This window comes from Psammomys obesus, unplaced genomic scaffold (assembly GCF_907164565.1).
Source record: "Psammomys obesus unplaced genomic scaffold, mPsaObe1.curated_primary_1811, whole genome shotgun sequence".
NCBI classification, from domain to species: Eukaryota; Metazoa; Chordata; class Mammalia; order Rodentia; family Muridae; genus Psammomys; species Psammomys obesus.
Window position 1 is genome coordinate 19,310,544 of NW_026596034.1, and position 23,253 is coordinate 19,333,796.

General features: G+C 37.5%; 1 protein-coding gene across 3 annotated transcripts in view; it reads right to left on the minus strand.

Moving 5' to 3' along the window:
* Positions 1–3,629: 3,629 nt before the first annotated feature.
* Positions 3,630–23,253, minus strand: part of Cdh11 (cadherin 11) — a 160,981-nt gene continuing 141,357 nt past the window's right edge. For all 3 annotated transcript variants that reach the window (XM_055621406.1, XM_055621407.1, XM_055621408.1), the window contains 4 exons: positions 21,491–21,624; positions 21,131–21,248; positions 7,157–7,408; positions 3,630–4,933 (listed from right to left, as the gene is read on the minus strand). In XM_055621406.1, the coding sequence (XP_055477381.1) occupies positions 4,437–4,933; positions 7,157–7,408; positions 21,131–21,248; positions 21,491–21,624 (1,001 nt within the window). In that variant the 3' untranslated portion in view covers positions 3,630–4,436. The remainder of the gene's footprint in view (positions 4,934–7,156; positions 7,409–21,130; positions 21,249–21,490; positions 21,625–23,253) is intronic.

The window sequence follows — 23,253 nt, forward strand, 5'->3', positions numbered from 1 at the left end:
TACCACAAATTTTGTTTTCATTCTTGAGGAAGAGTTTTAATCCTCATTCAGAAGGGACAGCATTGGGATAGACATTGAAAGTGGAAGAAAACACAGAACAGTACAGGAACCTACCATATAGGACCTCCGAAAGACTCCACCCAGCAGAGTATCAAAGCAGATGCTGAGACTCACACCCAAACTTTGGGCAGAGTGCAAGGAATTTTATGGAAGAAGGGGGAGATAGAAAGATCTGGAGAGCACAGGAGTTCCACAAGAAGACCAACAGAGCCAAAAATTCTGGGCTCAGAGGGTCCTTCAGAGACTGATGACTCAACCAAAGACCAAGCATGGAGAGGACCTAGACATCCTGCTCATATGTAGCCCATGGGCATCTAAGTCTCCATGGGGGGTCTCCTAGTAAGAAGAACAGGAAGTGTCTCTGGCATTGCTTGCTCTTTGATGACCTCCCTCTGGTGAAGTGGTCTTAGCAGGCCACAGAGAAAGAGGATCCAGATAATCCTGATGAGACCTGATAGACTACGGAAAAATAGTAGGAGAGGAGGACCTCTGCTATCTCTGGACTAGGAAAGGGAAGGTGCATAGAGGGGAAGAGAGAGGAGGAGGAGATGAGAGAAGGAGCTATAGCTGAGCTACAAAGTGAAAAAATTGTTAATAATAATAATAAAGATCAGAGTAATCCACATTTTTTTCAGAAAAGAAAGTTTAAAATCATAATGGTGTTCTTTAATCAGCAATCAAATCCTAAAAACCCTGTCATGTCAGCTTGCTCCCATCCATATCAAATATTGTTCTTTCAAAACAAGAAAATGAGAGAGACCTGCCTTTTTACATTCTCACAGGTGATCAGGAAAGTCCAAGGAGAAAAGGCAATAAAGAAACTAACTTTTATGAGTGACCACTGACGCTCAGGACACTGGCCATTAACTTACCATGTAAAGTGGGGGTGAGACATATTTTATTTGTATGAACACTAAAAGGCATCCAGTGTAGTTTCAGCAACAGGTACCGATAGTAGGTTGGACAAAGAAAAACTTGAAGAGATTTGCAAGATCATACTCTCACAAAGCAATTAAGCAAAGGAATCAAAATTCATCTTAAGTCTTTTGGAAACAGAAAAGGGGCTTTAATTATAGAACCCTGTGATCTGGGTTATTTTCTATAAATAACACAGTAGCTTCTCCATGGGAAAAAAAATTAAGCAAAAGTAAGTCTTGTAGACCACAGCTGATTGTAGCACAGACCAGAACAGTAGTGATTGAAGAAAAAAAAAAAAAAAAACAGCCCATTTCTCCTTCTCCATCTCCATGCAACTAAATTTCATGATCTCACTTACATTATTTTGGTTTTTACTAAAGATATGTCCTGTCCTGTTTCTGCATGTGTATGCTTCTAATCTGACTGAACTACTTATGCCATACAGCCTGACACTTTTCCTTCAACAGTCCAGTTTCTCTATGCCTCCTTTGACCGAACTGTAAAGACACTAATAAAGTAGGAAAGTATGTAGCACAAAGGCCCAATTTCAAACATTCCTTTCTACATCACACTTGATGAAGACCCTTGTATTCATTGGGCATCATGAATCCATATCTTTAATATGTTCTCCAACAGATGTAAACAATCTCCCTTTATGTTCCCAAGTCATCTCAGGACCTCTGACCAGAACCGCTGCCGTAAACCTAGATTCCATCTTACCATCTCTAACTTTATATTCCATCACACTTACTCTTCCCTCAGGGTTGCCTTGTCTTGAGAGGTGGGTGATCAAACAGTAAGCAGGTGAACAGATGACAACAAAAATGTACATTGGACTATAACTGAGAAGGAAAAAAGCATTGTCAAAGAAGGTAGTAAGGATCGTACTTCAAGTGGCTACTGCATGGCATACAAAATCAGATTTTAATGAATGAACACATCAGTCAGTAAATTGATGAATGAGTGAATGAATGAAATAAACTATACCATACTTATTACTCAAGGACAGATAGAACACAGCAGCGTTCATTTTCATGTATGTGAGCACCAGTATCATAAGGCTATGATTGTTTTATAATCAAAACAGAAAAGACCACTTAAGCTAAGACTGCTTTTAAGGCAGCATGTTCCAAATGAAAAAAGATTCCATGAGTTGGGAAAGACATTTTATTTCCAGGCTTCTAAGAGAGTTCTACAATCATTAAGATCCTTAAAGTAAAAAGGAAAGAAAAAGGGAAAAGAAAGGAAAAACAGTCTTTTTAACTATTAAAAAGTAGGCAGTACTGGAAAAAAATCCTTGACATAAAAATGTGAAAATGTAGTCATAAATTCTATTCTGATTACTTTCCTAAATAAGTAAAAAGAATCATTGTGGCGGTGAGGTGACTTAGAGCTGAGAAAGTGGTGTTCGTTTTCTTTTTGAGTTATTCAGTTATTTCAAATTCAATTGGAGATCTGCATAAACCTATCAAAATAATCTTTGGATTACAAAGTCTATCTAAAAAATAAACTCAATGTGCAATTACAAAAGTAATTTTTCTCCCTTCCTTCCTGGGATAAAAAGCTTCAAAGTGGCAGTGTCCACTGAGTTTAACCCATTTAATTAGTCAACTGATTTGATTTTCAATGCTAAGTAAACTTGGAGTATGCACATCATAAATTACATTTCTTTTTAATGCATTTTGAATGAATCATAAAAATAGTTATTTAACAAGGTGTCATGAAATAATCATAATAAAGTTTTTAAAAAGATAATCAAAATTGTCTACAATCAAAAAAAAATTCATGTGCCCCATTTTTTCAAGAAAACGAGGGAAACGTTTGCAGTGAGACTCTGTAGGGTGTCTTCCCAAGTATTGCTTTGTCTGGACCTTTGGTCCTCTGTACAAGTGAAATGCCCTCCACTGAAGTTCCAATTCCCAGGAAACTAGCGGCGACTGCAGGTGAGTGCAGCATAATCACAGATCAAATGGCATCAACCCTTTATGTTCAACATGGTCCCTGATCTCATTGTGAGTGCCTAAAAGCATCTTCTAAAATAAAGGTTTGAAAGTGAATTGCCCTTTTTCTCATCAAGCCTTGAAATTTAAATAATTTTAAGACAAAATAAACTTACAGTAGGAAAAACGAGCACTTTCAATTGTCACTCTCACTTTATCCTCATAAAAATTACATAAGGAAAACCAGAGTCATGTTGGTTTTGACTATTCACTCCTCGAACTCCACAATGGTCAAGGTAGGGCATCAAGTCTATATCTAGAACATCAAGAGGTCTGACAATGCTCTTGAATTTGTCTCTCATAACTATGAGTTCACAGGTTAAATGCATATTATATAACATATTGTAAAATCATAGGCTAATCATAGGCTAGTCTAGATCCCTAATGTCCTTTTTTAGAAGATACACTGAGGAAAAGCCAGGATGTAAATCCAGAACATACAAAAAATAATTTACATGAAGTTACAGAACCTTATCTTTAAAAAACTCAAACATATTTGATTTAAATAAACAATAAGAGCAGCAGACTATAACAGATCATAAATAGGGTTATTAAAAGATCACAATAAAATTAGAAATATAAAAGGATCATTAGAAACCCTTATTTGTTCAATGTTAAGAATCAAACCCAGAATTAAAAAAGAATCTTTTTTTTATTTCAAAGGTTGCTTCATATATTGAAGCTCATATTAAAGCAACAGTACAATGTTCATAAAATATAAGTGTGATGCTGTAACATTTCGTACATGTCAGAATACTGATATTTGTATGTATACTAAAATAAGAACTTTAAAATTGTACAAATAGATACATTAAAAATGACATAGAAATAGGGTGCTCCTCACTGAAACAAGACAGTTATATCTGGCACGTATTAGTTTAGGATGAAAGTAGAAGCAAAAAGATTTACAAGGATCAGCAGTAACAAGATTGATGCTCAAGAGACATAATTGTACATTGTATTGTTCATACATTGTATGGGTTTAAGCTGGCTGGATATTATATATTTCAAGTTTAAAAATGCACTACAGATAGAGTGTCCATAGTTTAAGGCGAAATTACAGCTCAGAACTGTTTTCCTTTCTAATTTTGTGGAAGCTTCTTTGACAAATTAAAAAATAAAATAAGAGAGACTTAGATGTTCATACACATAGACGATTTCCCTTCATTGTAAGTTCACCGTTGACTTTTCCTTCATTTAAATATGTTGTGTGCCAAATGGTTTTTCTCTACTGAAGTTGATAAACAACTTCAATATTTGCTTTTTTACTGGGAAAAGGTACTTCACAGTATTTTCCACTTTGATGTCCTTGCAATTTTATTAAATGTTTCCTCTCTGTAAAACTCTGCTTGTTTTAAATGAGCCTTTCCTTGATTTAAAAAAATACCTGTTTACACATCTTCTAGATTCTTGAGAATGCCAGACACAGTTCTTAAGGCCAAATTTTTATCATTATTGTTAAGAGTCATCATCAAAAGTGTCTTTGGAGCCATACAAGTCTGCTAGTTTCTTAAAACGAGGTCCCCAGTTCTGTAGATAGTCGTAGTCCAGGTCTGAATCTGTGGTGGCAGACTCCAAAGAGCTCAAGGAGCCAGCCACGGAACCCCTGCCCTCATAACCATAGATTTGGATCGAGTCATAGGGAGGGGCCGTGGGATCATTATCTGCCTCCTGTATTCTTGTGTTGATGAAGTCATCCACATCCACACTGTTGGGTGCTGGTCGCAACCCAGGTCTAGGCATGTACTGATACTCAGGTTTGATGTCTTTGCGAGGAATAAATCCATTGATACCATCAGGATTCTGCAGGGTGGCTATGTCGAAGGCTTCAGTGTCTTCCTCACCACCTCCTTCATCATCGTAGGTTATGATGTTCTCACGGACATCCTCTTCCTCAAACACAATGAGTGGTTCTTTCTTTTGCCTCCTCAGAGTCACAAACAATACAACAATAACTGTAGGAAAAGAGAGTACAAGTCAGCAAATGTGAAACCCAGCCTCCCTGGTTACTCATCCCAGACAGTTTCTACTTCAGAACTAGAAATGGTGAGAAAGTGAAAGCCATTACAGAACTTCCAAAGAGTGCCACACTGACCTGTCTTTGTACCACCCACTCTGAGAGTATCATGCCCTGTGACCTGACAGGTTGGAACATCCTCAGTGTTCTGCCAATGAATCCTAATGCTATTTGAGAGTCCTCTTAAGGAACACTGGGGATTACTGTTTCTTGGAAGAGACGTATGCCTTTTCTTCTTATAAATGAGTATAACTGGCTCTCCCAAATTTAATATTAGAATATTAAGAGAACTCAGGACCTAACTTTTTGAGACAGAAATGTGCAGCTCCTGCCCCAAAGCCTTACTCTATAATAAAAAAGTGAACCTTATCATAAGGTTGAGAGAGGGGAAAACTATAAAAACCTTCACAAGATAAATATATTTCTTATTTGAACATAAAAAACATAGTGATGTTTAAATGCACAGGTGAAACAATCTTGTATTTTCAAGGAGAGGTATTCCATTAGGGTTGGGCACTTGGCAGAACAAGCAATCTTTTATAAGGAACACTAGACACGTCTTAATCCTTTATTGATTCCATGTCCTCCCCACCCTCCCCAAGAGACTTCCTACAATCTTTTGTTTGAAGACTCTCCCACACACTCAGCAAGACTGAAACCAAGGCTTGCAGCTGCATTTGGCAAATGAAGTGAGAGTGTCTTTGAGTTCACATAGTTCTGAGATACAGGGAGGAAAAACTGCACTTAACTCAGATTTTACAAGGTCCTCAGCACCCCATGACTTGTCTACAGCATATTCATCTTCTCAAGCCCTTCTTTTTCACATTGTATTTTTGTTTGGCTAACTAGTGTGTTTGTTTTGTTGTTGGTGGTTTATGTTTGGGTTTGTTTTTGTTTTTGTCATTCATTTAGGGAACAATTTTTGATATCCCATAAGAGATATGAAACAGGGTTCGTGCTCCATGACATCATAACATTTATTATTATATATGGGTTTATACATCTCTCTCTCCCTTCTGCATTAATTCTTGAGAGATCCTTATATCTTGTTTGGAACACCTATCCAGACTCTTTTATTACCTATAAAAATCTGCTTCCAGAGTTTATTCATGTCTTCTAGGATTATGTGTCTGACATTCTTGAGTAATGTCAGACATTCTGTAACCCATGTCCATAATACCTTATTTCCCAAGCATAGTATGCTTGTTTGATTGTGAATTCCTTCCTGAGACTCTGTGAATTCATCAACATACAAATTTTGAACACATCTTTCTCTATCTCTCAGGATTTCCTGTAGGGTCTGACTCCCAGATCTCACCCAGTAACTGTTGAACCAACCTCGCTACCTCCTTCCTATGGAGGTCGTCCTATACATTCCTTCCATAGGAGATGTATACTTGACATCAGATGCCTTGGTTTGAAGTCTAATGGTTCTGTAGATGATGAATCCTACCCCACTAGCAACTGCAGTAGAAGCTCATAGGCATCACCGTAAGCCAAGACATTGCAGATTGGATGTTGCATATGATAATTAGAATGTCACAGTTCAGCTTGTGCTGGCTGAGATGCCTCTTCATCCATCTATCACAGCAATAGTTACTCTTTTCAGCTTCACTGCCCCTAATCTTTCTCCATCCATTTTTTTTTTTTCTGGCACAGGAGTCTTTAATTTTATCTTCTTAATGTAGTATTCTTTTTTTTTAAATTTTTTATTAATTACACTTTATTCATTTTGTATCTCCCCATAAGCCCCTCCCTCCTCCCCTCCTGATCCCACCCTCCCTCCCCTTTCTACATGCATGCCACTCCCCATTTTTATTTTTACTTTTTAAGAGAAATCTCCCTCATTCCCCACGTTTCTGCCTACATTTCAGCTACAAAACTGTCTGAACTGTCCCTCTATCTCAGAGATGGCATCTGCCCTATAGTCCTATGATACCCTGTAAACTACACATCATGAGCTTCCTCAGCCTCTTCTGGCAAAATTTTCCAATTCACATCCTCAACCCACTGTGCAATAGAGTTCAAGAGAAGTATCACACCTTGTAGTTTGTTTTAAACTACGTGAATGCACACAATACCATCCTTGTAACCATCATGCACTGGGTAAATTTGCTGAAGGATGGTCATTGGTTATGCCATGTACCACAGCTCTCCTTACCTAGAAGAATGACGATGCAGGCAAGGATGGCAATGAGTGCTCCAGTGCTCAGGCCAGCATTCAGGATGTAGGCCTCAGCATTACAGGACAACAGTGCCCCATTCACGTCACACCCACAGACTTTGATAGTGAGGGTATTGGTGCTACTCATAGGCGGGATGCCACCATCACTGATCACAATGGGCAGGAGGTAAATGTCCTGCTTCTGTCGACTGAACCCTCCACGTCGGGCATATACACCTGCCGTGTTATCTGTTTGGGGAAGAGAGACAGGGTCTGTTTTCATCACAGGACCATACCAGTCACAGTCACTACAGCTTGCAGACATTGAAGACATGTTTTCTTATTACCAAAGCCAAAGTTAGAACCCTTCTCACTTGTTCATTCTTCTAGATGTTTATAGTGGCCATGGACAAAGCATGATAGGATCACAGAATTATCCCTATTTTTTTGGAGGGATTGGAAAATGGAGAAATTGGTTTTTTAAGGTTTGTCCTTTCTTGGTTTGTGTTTGTATTTTCTAAGGAAATTCCACATCCTTCCTCAAGCTTCACCCAATTCACAAATCCACTCATGTGCCCTAGGGAACATTCTTCAATAAAGTGTAAATACTTGATTAACCTTGCAAATGAGTTTCTCTGAAACCCAAACAAACATCAGCAACTAATTCATTAAGCATGATACCCAGTCCTGATTCAGCAGTTCAGCTCATTCATGTTGCACAGTCCAAGCCTGCAAAAAACACTGTTTTCTTTATCTAGACTTAATCATGTTTCCAAGTTAACATGCTTTTACCTCCCGAATGAACCAGTTAAGCCCACTATGAAGAAATTACCTGTGTTCCAAGCACTCATTTCTTTCCCACCTGCCTCGACTTTTCTTGCCTCAGATAGCTGGTTTTAAATCATGAAAGTTGGACATCTGGCTCAAAAATACACCCCAAATTCATCCCTTAATGATGCCTCCTGGACTTCTCCATTACCCATGTCCATTGTGACTCATCACACTGTATATTCCTATTTCTATAGTACGTATTTCCATGGAAGCCATCCCTTAAAAATCCCTCCTGAACCTGTCTGCTACCCCAGTCCATTGTGACTTATCACAGTATATATTCCTCTTTCCTTAGAAGTACATATTCTACATATCTCTGAGGATTTGTTGACATAACCAATTTGACCTCAATGAGATTGGGGATTTCTAGAGAGTATGGGATTTTATCTGATTCACCGCAGGCTTTTTACTGTCAGACACACAGCAGACATTTAATAAATATTTGCTGAGCAAACAGTGAAACTAGATCCTGGGAAAAGTTTAACCAAAATTCCAGATGTTGGCTTTCATATTTCTTCATGTTTTATAACTTATATTCCCCAATGCTTCCTCATCATGTTCACTCTACAGGCAACAACCAAATACAGGATATATTACATAGTGGGAAAACATTGGTTAAAAAGGGTGGGAGTGGGAGGGAATGAGGGAGCTGGATACAGCTGGGATACAGAGTTAATAAAATGTAACTGATAAGAAAAAAAATAAAATTAAAAAAGAAGAAAAGCATAAAAAAATAAAGTGGAAATTTCACATGCTCGATCACCTTGATCTGTGGGTATGGCCTGTCCATTTGCAGGTTGAGAAGCAATAACTTATAACAAAGGGAATGCTACTACCTGGCAAGCTTAAAATAGGTTGATAGGCCATAAATTTGTTCCTACAGAAGAAAAAAACCATGAAACCAAAAATAAAATAAATATTTTTGTTATAAACACACACACAATCTATCTATCTATCTATCTATCTATCTATCTATCTATCTATCTATCTATCTATCTATCTATCTTTGGCCTATTTGGTAGATCGGGTCTTATATAAGGTTGAACACACAGTCTGAGTAATGCTGAAGGTGGGCCATATTTACTTACTGACTTTGGCAATCTTATGATAATGTTTTCTTAGCCTTTGCACTGCCAAAATCTCAACCTAGTCAAGGCACTGCTTCTTTTATTTCAACAACTTGTGGGTTTTGTGTTATTGGTATACCCTGCTTTTGTCATTGGAGAAAAATCATACATACTACTTAAAATATGATGGAAAGTAAACTAGACAAAGAGAAGTTATTCTCCCGATGATGCTCTTCTGTTCAGCGTAACATCATTATCCCTCACTTAGTAATTAAATGCATATGTCTAAAGTAAATTATTTAAAGACATTGTCTCATTTCTGGTTTTCTGTGTTCAAGTAAAACTCTCACAACTAAAAAATTACAATATTTACTCAAGCTTAATGTCTTGAAATATTATTATAGACATTATGAACAAAATCAATATTAAAAGTTCATGAACATAAGCAAATTAATAAAATATTTTGGTCAGAACAACTGTAATATGGGTGATCTTCACAGTGGACCTTGAGTTAGCTTAGCAATGCAGGTTCTACTCTGGTACCATGACAGAATAGCTGAAGATAATATGAAATGAGCATGTTATCCTTTTGTTTTTATAAAGTTTTGAAGTGCATAACTTAAAATCTATTTTCAACAACCCATCCACACAAGCTTGCCTCTTCAGAACACAGAAGTCAGGCTTCTACAGGGGAGCAACTGAAACTCAAACACTAGCGTAAAACACTTCTGAAAACATCAGCAGCATGTGAATCCAAGATGTGTCATCCCATGTAATTCCAGCTGCTCTCAGAAACACTGATATTGCAGAAAAGCTCATCAGAGTTCTAGGTTGGCTGAATCAGCTCCAGTCTCTGAGTGATACAGCAGCAGGATCCTGAGAGCTTCATTTTAAATCTCTTCTAGTAAAGAATGTTTATGCACACAGAGATAAGTTTCGATTCAGGAGAGAGGAAAGAAATAGGCTTTGAGTTTTCCAGAAAAACTAATTGCAGGTTTCAAAGATGAATCTTTTTGGTTTTGTTTCTGTTTTTTCTCCTAACTAAAGCCTCACTTACTCATCTTTAAAAGCAGGAGATCTATTTATATTCCTCATGAGATATTACTAGAACTAAATAATGACATATACTCCATTGATTGAACCACTGAATCTGCCAACCAGAAACTTAGTGCACAATGCCAAATCCATCCATGGGCCTTAATAAAGGGTGATGGTCACAGACAGGAGACTCATCTACCAAACTGACCTAACACTGAAATGATACAAGTTGCTTGAATCCATAAAGTATTTTAGCGTGCACATTGCCCACCTCCCACAGGAGTCTGATCTTTTCACAGATGATCACTTCTGAGCACCAGAGCCCATGATGATATTTCTTATGATACATTCACAACATGGTCAGAAACAGACAGTATGACCAGAAACAAATGAAAATCAGTTCTAAATGCACTTGTGGGGAAAGACACAAGCAATAGTTAAACACCTTTCTGGGAACAAGTGCTGCATTCTAAGAATGACCATGTACACTTTTCATCAGAAATGTCCTTAGGTTGGATTTATAAAAGAACAAGAAGAGGTTAAATCTGCGCATATTAACAGGAAAGGATATATTTCTACATGGTAACTAAGAGGAACCATAAAAAGATGAATATTGAATTAATTTTAAATGTTCCAGTTTGAGACTTCCCAGATTCTTTTCCTATTTATGAAAAGTCTGTAAAGAGAAAAAAACAGTCAGTTTTAAGGCTCAAATGGAAGTAGTTCACATCTCAAATCTTCTCCATATTTGGTATCTGATTTTATACATGAAATTAATATATTTAGGATTAATGTTGCTTCCATTCACAAAAGTACTTCAGTATGGTGTCGGCCTGTTGAGCCTGCCAGGAAAATATTAATTCTTTTCTGGAAATCCTTCTTTTTTAGTAGGAGACTAATGAGAATAAGAAACTCATTGGCAAGGATATTAAAGTGAATTCTTGGAAATATCACGAAAGCTTCAAATGCAACTGCCTACACGGAAGTGCTTACACTTCATAAGCAGGAGACTGGTTTGTGCTTCAGTTCTAGGCTATCTATTTTTCCAGGATAAGAAAATGTTTTTAAAACAGCTTGGCTTTTCATTCCAATGCTCACTTTTTTCAACTTTAAGTGCAGGTAGATAACCAGTTCTACTATGTTCAAAGCAGATGCTGAGACTCTTAACTAAACTTTTGGCAGAGTGCAGGGAATCCTATGAAAGAAGGGGGAGATAGTGGGAACTGGAGATGACAGGAGCTCCACAAGGAGAGCAAGAGAACCAAACAATCTGGCCACAAGGGTCTTTTCTGAAACTGATACTTCAACCAAGGACCATTCATGGATATAATCTAGAACCCTTACTCAGATGTAGCCCGTGACAGCTCAGTATCCAAGTGGGTTTCCCTAGTAAGGGAAGCAGAGACTCTCTCTGACATGAACTCAGTGACTGGCTCTTTGATCACTTCCGCATGAGGGGGTACCAACCTTGCCAGGTCACAGAAGAGGACAGCGTAGCAAGTCCTGATGAGACCAGACAAGCTAGGGTGAGATGGAAGGGGAGGAGGACCTTCCCTATCATTGGACTTGGAGACGTGCAGGAGAGGAGATGAGAAAGGGAGGGTATGATTGGGAGGTAATGAGGTAGGGAAATACAGCTGGGATACAAAGTGAATAAACTGTAATTAATATTAAAAAATAAAATTTAATAAAAAAACTTTCTTCCCACTTAGGCAAAACTTTGCAAATGTTACCATTGTTTGCTAGTATATGTCATGCACAGATTGTAGTGTTTCTATAAATAGAGAAAATAAATTCAGGTTTCAAAATTTTCTGTCTAAAACATGGACTGTTAATTACATGGTGCTTTTACCTGCACAGTTTTTCAGTATACTAACAAAATCCAAAATTTCTTAAAGATGATGGTCTCCATGGCACCAGGTTGGTATGCTAATATACGTGTGATGATGAGTGCAAGATGGAGAGAGACATAAAATATGACAGTAAATGGGAAAATTATAGTGGAGAAATAGTGCTTGATGTTGGGCTGCACTGGATAGCAAATCAGGATAATCTGAAATGCATTCCCTGAAATGGGCATTGTCCTTGCATGTTAAAATGTGAACAAAGGAAGCATGGCAACAAAGGACTGGGACATCATTATCAAGTCACTAGCAGATTCAATATTTTTTACTTTCTATTGGGCTCCAGCTTCCTTAGGACAGGCAAAGCTCTATCATAATACACTTATACATGCATACATAATAAGTATGTGTATACATGCATGCATACATACATATACATATATACACATATATAAGTATACACACATATATGTATATTATGTATACATATATATGTATATGCGTATGTGTGCATATGTATAAAGAGAGAGGATGTATGTGACCCAAGAGTCTTTGGGAAGTTTTAAGCTTTAATAATTTTAGAAAGCAGTCTGCTACACAATTACAAAAATAACATTAGAAAGTTTAATTTTACAGAATAATTTTATGCTCATTTAAATTTCTGAATTTTAAATAATTTTCCTTAATTTGGTGCACCAACCTGATTGCCATTATTGGTCTGAACGTCTTAAATATTAGAAATTAAAAATGCGAAGTCTGTAGTGTACACATGTGTGTCACTAGTGTTCGAAGATGAGCTTTTTGGCCCTATATACTTTCTCATTTTCTTGACCTTTTAAAAATACACCAGGGGCTATCCTTCTAGCTGTGGAGAATTTGTATTCCCAGACCACAATAAACTAAATGCTTATGGCGTCCACAAAACAGGGTTCAGGAGATTTGTTTCATTGTTTTGTTGACCCCTGTGTGTCTGTAGTGGTCTGTGCATTGTTGGTTGAACAAATGATTACATGTGGTTCAACAACTTTTTTTTTTTTAAACTGGGTGTGGGTTGTATGTGAATGTGCCTGTGAGTGCATGATTGTAGGGGTGTGTGCCTGTGTGTACATGACTCTACAGGTATGTAGGATGGTTTGGTGTGTGTGTTTCAATGAGAGCGTGTCTGTGTGCATGACTGTAAGTGTGTGTGTGTGCACCTGTGTGTGCATGGCTGTAGAGTATGTGTCTTTGTTTGCGTGACTCTAAGGGGATGAGGTAGAGGTGGTATGTGTTTCTGTAAGCCTGCTTTTGGTTTAGGGTTGCTTGCATGCCTGCACAGGTTAGTAGAAGATGCAGGTGGTGTTATCCTACCATTTGCCAGTTTATTCCCCTGAGTCATAACTCCTCATTAAACCTAAAGGATTTCTCTTCTAGCTAGGCTGGCCAACGCACAAGTTCCCAGGGTCTTAGCCTCTCGGTCCTGCAGCACTGTGTTTACAGGAAGACAAGAGCATCTCAAGCTCTTTTACGTACTTGCTGAGGACTCAGACTCAGGTTCTTTTCTTGTACAGCAAGTATTCATATCCACTTTGTCATCTGCCCAGCTCCTGCCAGGCTACTCTAAACGATCTGGCATTTTTATGCTGTTATTTTACTGATTCACTAGTATAAAACTAATTTCCACTCTATCTTCTCACATGACTTACTTTCAAACCCAATCTGCCCTACGCCACATTTATCTAGATTGTACACGTTAGCTCTTTTCTTTTTTTCTTTTCTTTTCTTTTCTTCTTTTCTTTTGTTGCTCTGCTGCCCAAGATGGCCTAGATGCTTCAATTGCCTCGGCCTCCTAAAGGCTGGAGTTACACGCATGAAACACTACATCCAGCTACAGATACTCCTCTTAGTTACTGTTTTGCCTTTTAATCATATTATCCCTTTATTACTGTTAAGACTGAAGTCAACTGGGCAACCTTTATTGAGCTTTTAATTTGGGTAAATGCCACACCTTACTGCTTTTACATACAATTTCCCTAACCATTATTCAAAATTTCTACTTAACCCCTCCCCTTTTATAAAAAAACTGAGAAACAAAGAAACATTTTTCAAGATAACATGAAAATACACATAGAAACTTTATTTACATTCTCTAACTTTTACTGTATTTCTTGTGTCCACAGCTTATCTTTGAATAGTATATGGCTGTATGCCAATTGAGCCAGTTTCCCTTTATCAAGTTCTTCTAACACAGATGATAAATTAAGGGAATTCCATTATAGATGAAAAACCAGAGGGTCTCAGGTTCTAGAAATCAACAAAACGAAGAAACAAAAACAAACAAACTGAACAATCTAAGATCTTGGGACTGGAGAGATGGCTCAGTGGTTAAGAGCCCTGTCTGCTGTTCCATAGGTCCTGAGTTCAATTCTCAGCAGCCACCTGGTGACTCACAACTATCCACACTGCTATGCTTACTCTGCAGTTGTACATGCACTCAGAGACTCATATGGATAAAACAAATAAATCTTTAAAAAAAAGACAATCTAAGATCTTTGTTTCAGAGAGACAGAAAAGGAATCAAACACACATGCAGACTTCTCTTCCCATAGCATTTTCATAAAACCACAGGCACATGCAGCCTTTGAAAACTGTGCAAAAACCAGATTAAATCTTTTATTTTAACAGTATTTGATATTGAAGGGAAAGCTAAAATAAGGTAAATTCTAAAGAAAATTGCCTTTAAGTACCAATATAAAAGATGACTTAAGACTGATGGCAGCAATTGTTTCCAGAAGAAACAAGAAGCTGTGCACTCCTGGGGTGGGAGATTGTTCTGGAGGAGCTACAAAATTAAAAACACCATAAAAGAAACATGGTAACAATAATTGCCTGTGTGTAGCTACCTATGAGACATCCATGTGTTCATTGACTGTTGGCATTGACAGGACATGAATAGTTACAGTTTTTTTTACCTTTTTTATGCTACACTAATTTAAGACAGTTATTCAATTTTCTTCATACTGGAGGAGTGCAAAAATTCAGAAAAAATGTACTATGTAAGTACTTTATACATAAACACAAGAATAGGAACCATGAACTCAGTGGAACACCAACTTTTAGAGACATATAAGACATCTAAAGAGATTATGCCAATTGGTTAAGACAGTGGCCAGAGGGAACTTGGAAAGAATGTATCTAAGATACCCATTGACTTTGTTTACTCACAACCATTAAGGAAAACAGTACACTAGCAATGGAGTTAATCAGTAGAATGGAAAAAGTAAAAATCCCCCAGTTTCTACCATACATGATGCAAGAGATAATAATGATGATGGTAAAATGTTCTTGGACATGGCCAGTCACGAGCGAAATTTATGAAATGACTGACAAACAAAAGGACACATAATATGCCATAAATAAAAGGCTGAAATTTAAAGCAGACACAGAAAGAAGAAAAGAAAAAGGTGAATAATGTTGTTAATTTTTTAAAAATATTTATTTATTTATTGTTTAAACAGTTTCTACCTTCATGTCTGCAGGCCAGAAGAGGACACCACATCTTACTATAGATGGTTTAAGACGTAGAAATGTGAATGGCCAACTTGTAGGAATGAAGGTGAGGTGAGGGTGAGCTGTTTATTGCTGAGAGATGACCCAGTATGCACAGATAAACAGTATGTACTGTTCTTGCAGAGGAACTAAGATTTGTTCCCAGCACCCACATCAGGCAGCTCCTAACCACCTGTAACTGTAGCTCAAGCAGAAGAGCACATCTCTGGCCTCTGCAGGCAAAACATTTCCATATACATAAACAACTATTTAAAAATTAAATTTTAATAGAGTAAAAATGAAACTGATGGCAATGTGTATACATTTCACAAATGATGAAAGGAACTGGAATCATGAAATAATATTTCTATTTTATTTGTCAGTTAATGACTAAAAGTGATGCTATGTGAGATTAGTGTGTATATGAGAAAGTCAGATTGAAGTGACTTTCCTCATGCTTTCACAAATCAGTGAAACATTTCCAGCAGTTTATTATGATAAATCTAAGTATGTTACATGAAAAAAAAAACAAACTTTAAAAAATAAGTTTTTGATCTACTCAATATATCCTAAGAGTTTGTCCTAACAGAGTTAGTCATATAACCGTCACCGTTGTGAAAAAGCAATAAATTTAGAAGAAGACAGGGAACAGACCAGGAGCCTTCCACAGAGGGCTTCTGAAAGACTGCCCAGCACAGTATCAAAGCAGATGCTGAGACTCATACCCAAACTCTGGGCAAAGTGCAGGGAATCTTAGCAGAAGAGGGAGATAGAAATACCTGGAGGGGACAGGAGCTCTACAAGGAGACCAACATACAGAGGCAAAAAATATGGGCCCAGGGCATCCTGCAGTGACTGATGAATCAACCAAGGACCATGTGTGGAAAGGATTTAGACCTCCTGTTCAGAAGTAGCTAATGGGCAGCTCAGTGTCCATGAGAGTTCCCTAGTAAGGGGAGTAGGGGCAGTCACTGGCATGAACTACATTGCCTGCCCTTTGATCAACTAGCCCTGGAGAGGTGGCCTTACTAGGACACAGAGAAAAGAGGATCCAGACTTTCCTAATGAGACCTGATAAGGTAGGGTCAGACAGTAGGAGAGAAGGACTTCCCCTATCAGTGGATTAGGGGAGGAACTTGAGCGGGGGAGGAGGAAGGGTAGGACTGAGAGGAGATGAGGGAAAGGGCTACACTGGAATACAAAATAAATACATTTTAATTAATAATAATAAAGTAAAAATTGCAGAAAAGACAATAGCTAAATGTTCTTTAGTGAACACGATCATAGCTAGAAGGCATTGACATCAGCATTCTGAAGCAGATAGAAATATATGACATGCCGAGTGAAAAATAGATATATTGTTTAAGGTTTTTTTTATTTTAAAAATAAAAAGGAAACAGCTAGAAGGAAATTCAAAACAACAGTGATTGCTTTTGAGAATACACCATCTTGTTATATTTAATCTTATTTCTGCTGTGTATGTTTTATAATTTCTCTACAAAGGATAAGTATTAATTATGCAACAGAAAAACATCATAAAAGTTTTTGCAAATATATTTAACTACAATTATCATGGCTATGATTGTGAAATGAAAATCAAAGTCTTTTTTTGTATTTTCTCTTCATGCATTTTTTGGATCCTAGACTGATGTACAGAACTGCAATTCTTTTTTTTTTTTTTAAGGTTCTTATTTAACTATGGAGTAAACAAACATGGACGAGAATTAACTCCAAAATACCATGGTTTTCTACATAATTTCCAGCCTATCACATGCACCAAACAATAACTTCCAAATATTTAGACTTAATTTCATGACTGACTGGGAGTATGACCTTGGACAGATCACTGCTTTTTGGTAATTCATGTTCTTGCCTCAATTCAAATTGTGATTACAGACATACAACATATCCTCATAGGCTCTTTAAAGAATTGGGAGCAGTCCTGTTAGGCCACAGAGGACGACTTTGAAGCCAGCCCTGAAGATACCTGATAAAAAAGGGTCAAATGAAAGGGGAGGAGGTCCTCCCCTATCAGTGGACTTGGAAAGGGGCAGGGAGGAGACCAGGGAGGGAGTGTGGGGTTGGGGAGGGAATGAGGGAGCAGGATACAGCTGGGACACAGAGTTAACAAAATGTAACTAAAAAGAAAAATAAAATTAAAAAAAAAAAAAAGAATTGGGTGAAACTGGATCTGAAAAGAGTTTATAAGCCAGTGAAGAGCCGGCTAGATGAGAGGGATTATTCCCTGTCTTTTTCATCCTTGTACATTTCTTATCCATTATGCATTTCTTGTGTTTTTAGAAATGTCATAAGTCTGTTGTTTTCAAAGCAAATGCATGACAACGCCTCAGTGGACTGGCTCATTATCTGCCCAAACAACTCCATTCTAGCATTAACAGCTGAGGATGGACTTACATGTTGAAGTACCATTCCTGTTCTACTTTCTCGATACCTGCTGATCCAGCTTTGAAGCTGAGATTGCAGGATGGGGTAAGATGAAATAAAAGGCTGATTTGTATTAAGATGCTTTCCCTCTTGTGTTTCTAAAGATGCTTAGGATGACTTTTTGGCAAACACAATAGTGATTATTTACATGGCATAATGGAAGTAAACACTCAAGGAGAAAGTAACTTGTACTCAGCATGCACCAAACCATTATCTCGTGTTTTCTCTGGAAAATAGTCTCTGCCGAGAAATTCGGTAACTCAGTAGGCTATTAATAGGATATGGAATGTGATTATTCCTTTTGGATTACTTCAATATGTAATTACTTTTAGGAGCCAGCAGAAAGAAACTCTATTAAATGATAATTATAGAACTGTATTTGCTTTAAGGTTCTGTAATAGCACTAAACATGGGAGTTTTCATTAACTGTTTGCCATAGTTAATAAAGTAATTTTTCTTAAGAAGTAGCAATTCTCTGCAACGGTATAGCTCAACAGTAGGATTAGTCTCCTAAAAGAGAGGGCAGGAGAGAAGGATTGCATGCTTGCCAGGCTCATTGGTGGTAATATAATCTCTGTGAAATTATAGATGGCATTCACAAGGTACTGTCGCAAAATAAAATACTCATAAACCTCTGGAGAACAATATGCCACAGTACAGTATTTACAGAGGGTAATGGAGACAAAATATGATTTCACATTGGAAAAAAAAAGAGAGAGAGACCAAGCAGGTGATGAAGCTAAACCAGCCTACCAAGCAAAGCCTAGAATAGCCTGCTGTTTGCAGGAGACACACTATAAATGCAGATCTTGCTGGGAATAGAGTGAGGCATTAGACTTCAAATGTAATTTGAGGATTATATCAACACAGAGATAAAAATATGAGCACAAATATTTGAGAAAAGAGACCATAAAAGCATCAGAGACATAACAAACGTGAAATTCCCCAGAGATTTCTGGACAACTGATCACGACTCCTCACTGCTGACAAAAGGTGAGTGAAAACTGACGTTAATACTGAAAGGCAAAAACAAAACGAGCTGTCAATCCAGAGTAGTATGGGAAAGATGGAAAGTGGTAATAGTAAAGGCAAGGATTCTCTTGTACTAAGATACAGACATACAGATATCTTAGAAAGCCTCACAAAATCTCTATGTATACCTCTCTCAACTTAGCTAAGTACACATTATATTAGGTTCTCATCTGCACTCCAGTCTCTCCATACTGAAGAAACATCTTATCAAAAGTGAGTTGCTATAGTAGTCTCTGTGCCAACTGAATATTTGTCACCTTTACTAAAAACTCCTGCCTACATAGTATTTTCCAAAATCATTCCTCTCTCTCTCTCTTTCTCTTTCTCTCTCTCTCTCTCTCTCTCTGTGTGTGTGTGTGTCTCCACATCATCTTCTGTACTGTGGATTGAACCATTGAACTTAGTGCCTTTTGCATAGCATGTAAACACTCTAAGGGTCAGCTATATCTCAAGACCTTTTAGTTAATTTTATTTTAACTAAACAGATTCTTATTAAGTTATATAAGCTTTCCTTGAACCCACTCTGTGGTTCAGGAAGTCCTTGAATTTGCAATCCTCCTGTCTCAACCTTCAGAGCATGGGCAATTATAGACCTGTGTGCTAGGTCTGGATCAATTGTTTCTTGAATGAGCTTATTGTTGTACATAAAGCCAAAAATTTGGAAGAAAATTCCTAGGTTAAGGTCAATAAATAAAAGTATGCAAATGAAAGATGCTATTTGGAAATGGTACGGTCATTTTTAAAGTGATCCCTTGCATTACTGTAAGGTCCCTTTGAGACATGTCTGCATATGACTTGCCTAGGTTTGTTTGAGAAAGTAATGTATTGGGAGAGAAAAGCCCTTTGTCACAATATCTAGTGCATTTTCTCTCATAAACTCATATTGATCTATGCTTAATTTATAAGATCCATAATTAAATGTTCTAGGCAGTTCACAAAATATTAAAATATGTCAGCATTCCCCCCAGATCCAAGTAGCATAGCAATATTGCTCCATTTTAATATCAGCACAGAAAGAAGTTAAAGCAGTAGCATCTAACTATTTTCTATTTGGATGGTTATCTTTAGACAAATTGTTAAATTGTTTTATGCTTCATTTTCCTCATCTGTAAAATGGGAATGATAATAATAACCCCTGCCTGTGGTGAAATAAAAATTGAGTGAACACAATAGGGGAGGAATCTCAATATGGTGCTAGGGTCATGGCATGGCGACTGGCACTATGGTACTGATGGCAGTCCTAACGGTGATGGGAAATTAACAATGTCCCTTTACTTTAGCTTGAGATCTCTGTTCTTAGTCTGTTCTTAGTCATGAGGAAAGCAACACACCTACGTGTGTTTACATGGACAGCTTGGGGCTATTACAACACCTACATCAAGAAGGCCTACCTCTGTTTCCCATCATGGATAATGGCATTGCTCACTTCATTTCCACATGCTGACATTTTCATAGGTTTACAAATACAATCTTCACTGAGAAGAAATGCTCAGAGCAAAGCAGTATGGTCTGTGAATCAAAACGATCACTTACTCTTTGTCCCTCTTTCTGCCACTAATTCTGTGCCCGGATTGTGTCACCTTAGGTCTATATAATCAAAATATCATCTTCTAACAATCTGAAAGTCTGTAACTTCCTTGACTGACAGAATGAGAATCAGGTATTGCATTGAATGCTATCTTTTTTTTTTTCCCCCTGGAATGGACAAACAGTGCTTCACTTTAACTCTTTCTGGTAACTATTTTTGGAGGGGAAGGCCTCTGTGTGAAAGATTATGCTGCCTTACAAAGTTGAACTAATCTCTTTTAATGCTTTACTTGATATCAATATTCATAAAACCATGCTTCCCCTGAAGGGTTTATCAATCTCTTTTAAATATTAGATAAATGGAGTTGTTTGCATATTGACCCTGTAAGCTTTCCCACTTGGTTTTCCTGCTGCTTCATGAATATCAAAGCTAATACAAAAAAAAAAAAAAAAAAAAGAGAGGAAAATAAAATTAGATTCACTTATTCATATGTATCAAATGAGGCCCTGTGTTAAAGCAGAAGTGGCATTATTATTCCTTGTTTATTCCTCAACAGAAAAGCATTATTATGTTAGTGAAAATATTTGTGCTGTGCAATGTGAAAGGCATTTGTTTTCCATTTCTACTTCTATGTATGCATAGGAACTATGGTACAAACCTCTGTTGTCTCTTACTGTGAAATTTGGGTTGTGAATGATTTCAGGGGGTAGGCTGAAGATAAATCTTGGTCCATTGGCTGTGTCGTCCTGGTCATCTGCACTAACTGTGACTATTGGCTGAAAGAAAAAGGCGGCTCATGAATAAATCATGATGAGATCGAAACATCATTAATCCAGAATTTCCTAGCAGGCTAAAATGTCTGATTTCTAACACCTCATGAAAGCAGTACCAAGGCATAAAAAATTCATGGACAGAGGGAGGTAACTTGAGGTGATTATTAAAAACAAACAAACAAACAAACAAAAATCTCTATTTAAAATCATTGCTTTTGGCCAGGACTTTGGGAAGCCAGCATTACCTGATTGGAAAGTGGCTTGGTCTGATCGCTCTCACAGATAAAGCCTTCATAAGGGGCAGCAAACTTTGGAGCATTGTCATTGACATCAAGAACCCTTATGGCCACCAGGACTTTAGCTTCCTGATGTCTGTTGTCTGGGAAAAGAGAATTCAGACAGTAAGGAAATGCCAAGTAAGAGTGTGTAATAGCCTGTGCTAATCCTGAGGGAACAAGCTTCTGCCACCCACATGGGCAGTTCTGAGAAAAGCATCACTATGGTTTGGCTAGGAAATGTACAGACACACTCATATCTTTACGAGTCAGTTTTTAGTTCTTTGTGGAATGATTAGATCCAGGGGGCTCTGGAGTAATTAAGTACATATTGATGGCTTCATAATGTTGTGACATTAGTGAGAAAATAAGAAAAAGCAGAGAATAGGGTCAAGTCAGAGGGCGGAAGTCATGCAGGCATGCTTCATGCCTACCAGGAAGTGAGTACCTTGCCCTGTAGTATATTGCCTACAGTAATGCTCCTTACAGGCATACAGGGATGGAGCAAGTTTGACCATGGGGTGACACCCTGAATCTGTGGATAAAACTAAATTCCTCTTCTCTTTAAGTTATTATCCTGGGTACTTCTTACAAAGATGAGGGAAAAAAAAACCTTATACATGATTTTTTATTTATTTTTTTTATTTCTTTGACACAAAAGCTATCTCAGATGAGAAGTGTGTGAAATTCTGTGGAAGGGTTTCCGGGATAAATGTTACTCTGAAACCAGGGAATAACAAAGCATTTTCTTGCTTTGGTTAAGAATGACTCTAGAGGTTGCTAATGCAACCTGGTCCTGTTAAAAAATAGTTTATTATCGAGATTCTCAAAGTGGGGTCCCAAGAGCAAATCCACTTGGTCATTTGTGACCCATATAAATTTATTGGACTCTAGTAAGATTCTATCGAATCAGAGGCTCTCGCAATGGGTTCAAGGACCTTTGTTACAACACAGCAGCCATGAGATGTGTTGTGAGAGCCTGCTATTTGATCATGTTCAAGTTTTAAGTGTTAACACCTATGCAAAATGCCACGAGTCTTGAGTGCAAGGCTGTTGTTTAAAGTATAACATGATGACCGGAAGCTGTAAACTACTGGAGGCTGTAAGCCATTCTCTGATAGCTCTTCTTGCTTCTCAAGATGACTGCATCTGGAGTTAACTAAAACCCAAAAAACTGGGCACACTGACAGATTTTTTTTTTCTTATTTAAGTAATTTGAAATGGGAAAACACACTTCTAGTCAGAATCTTTAAGGTAGGAAGAAAAGCCTTTAATGCAGATCCATTAAAGTGGAAAGAGCTATCTTTAATCTGGACAACACCTTTTGCTAGTGGCCTAATTAAAGTATATGGAAAAAGGAAGCTCTTTCTCCTTGCCTACTTGCTCTCACTCTCACTAGCGTGTTCATTCCTTCACTGGCATCAGAACCTATATCTTTGGGATTTTGGTGTATTCTGGAGACTAGATGAGACATCCAGCTACATAAACTTTCCATTTTCATTTACAGGCAGTCATATTTGGATTAGCTGTCAGTCAATGTAATAAATTCTATGTCAATGTATACGTACAGAGAGGGATTAATTCTTCAGGTTCTGATACTCTAGAAAATCCTGACTCATACACCATCCTTCTGAGTATATCTTCAAAGAAAAATAAAAACATTTCTACTTGACTAATTATCTTTCTAGATACATAAGTAAAAATAAAGCTTAAGAAAATAAAAATAAAACAGG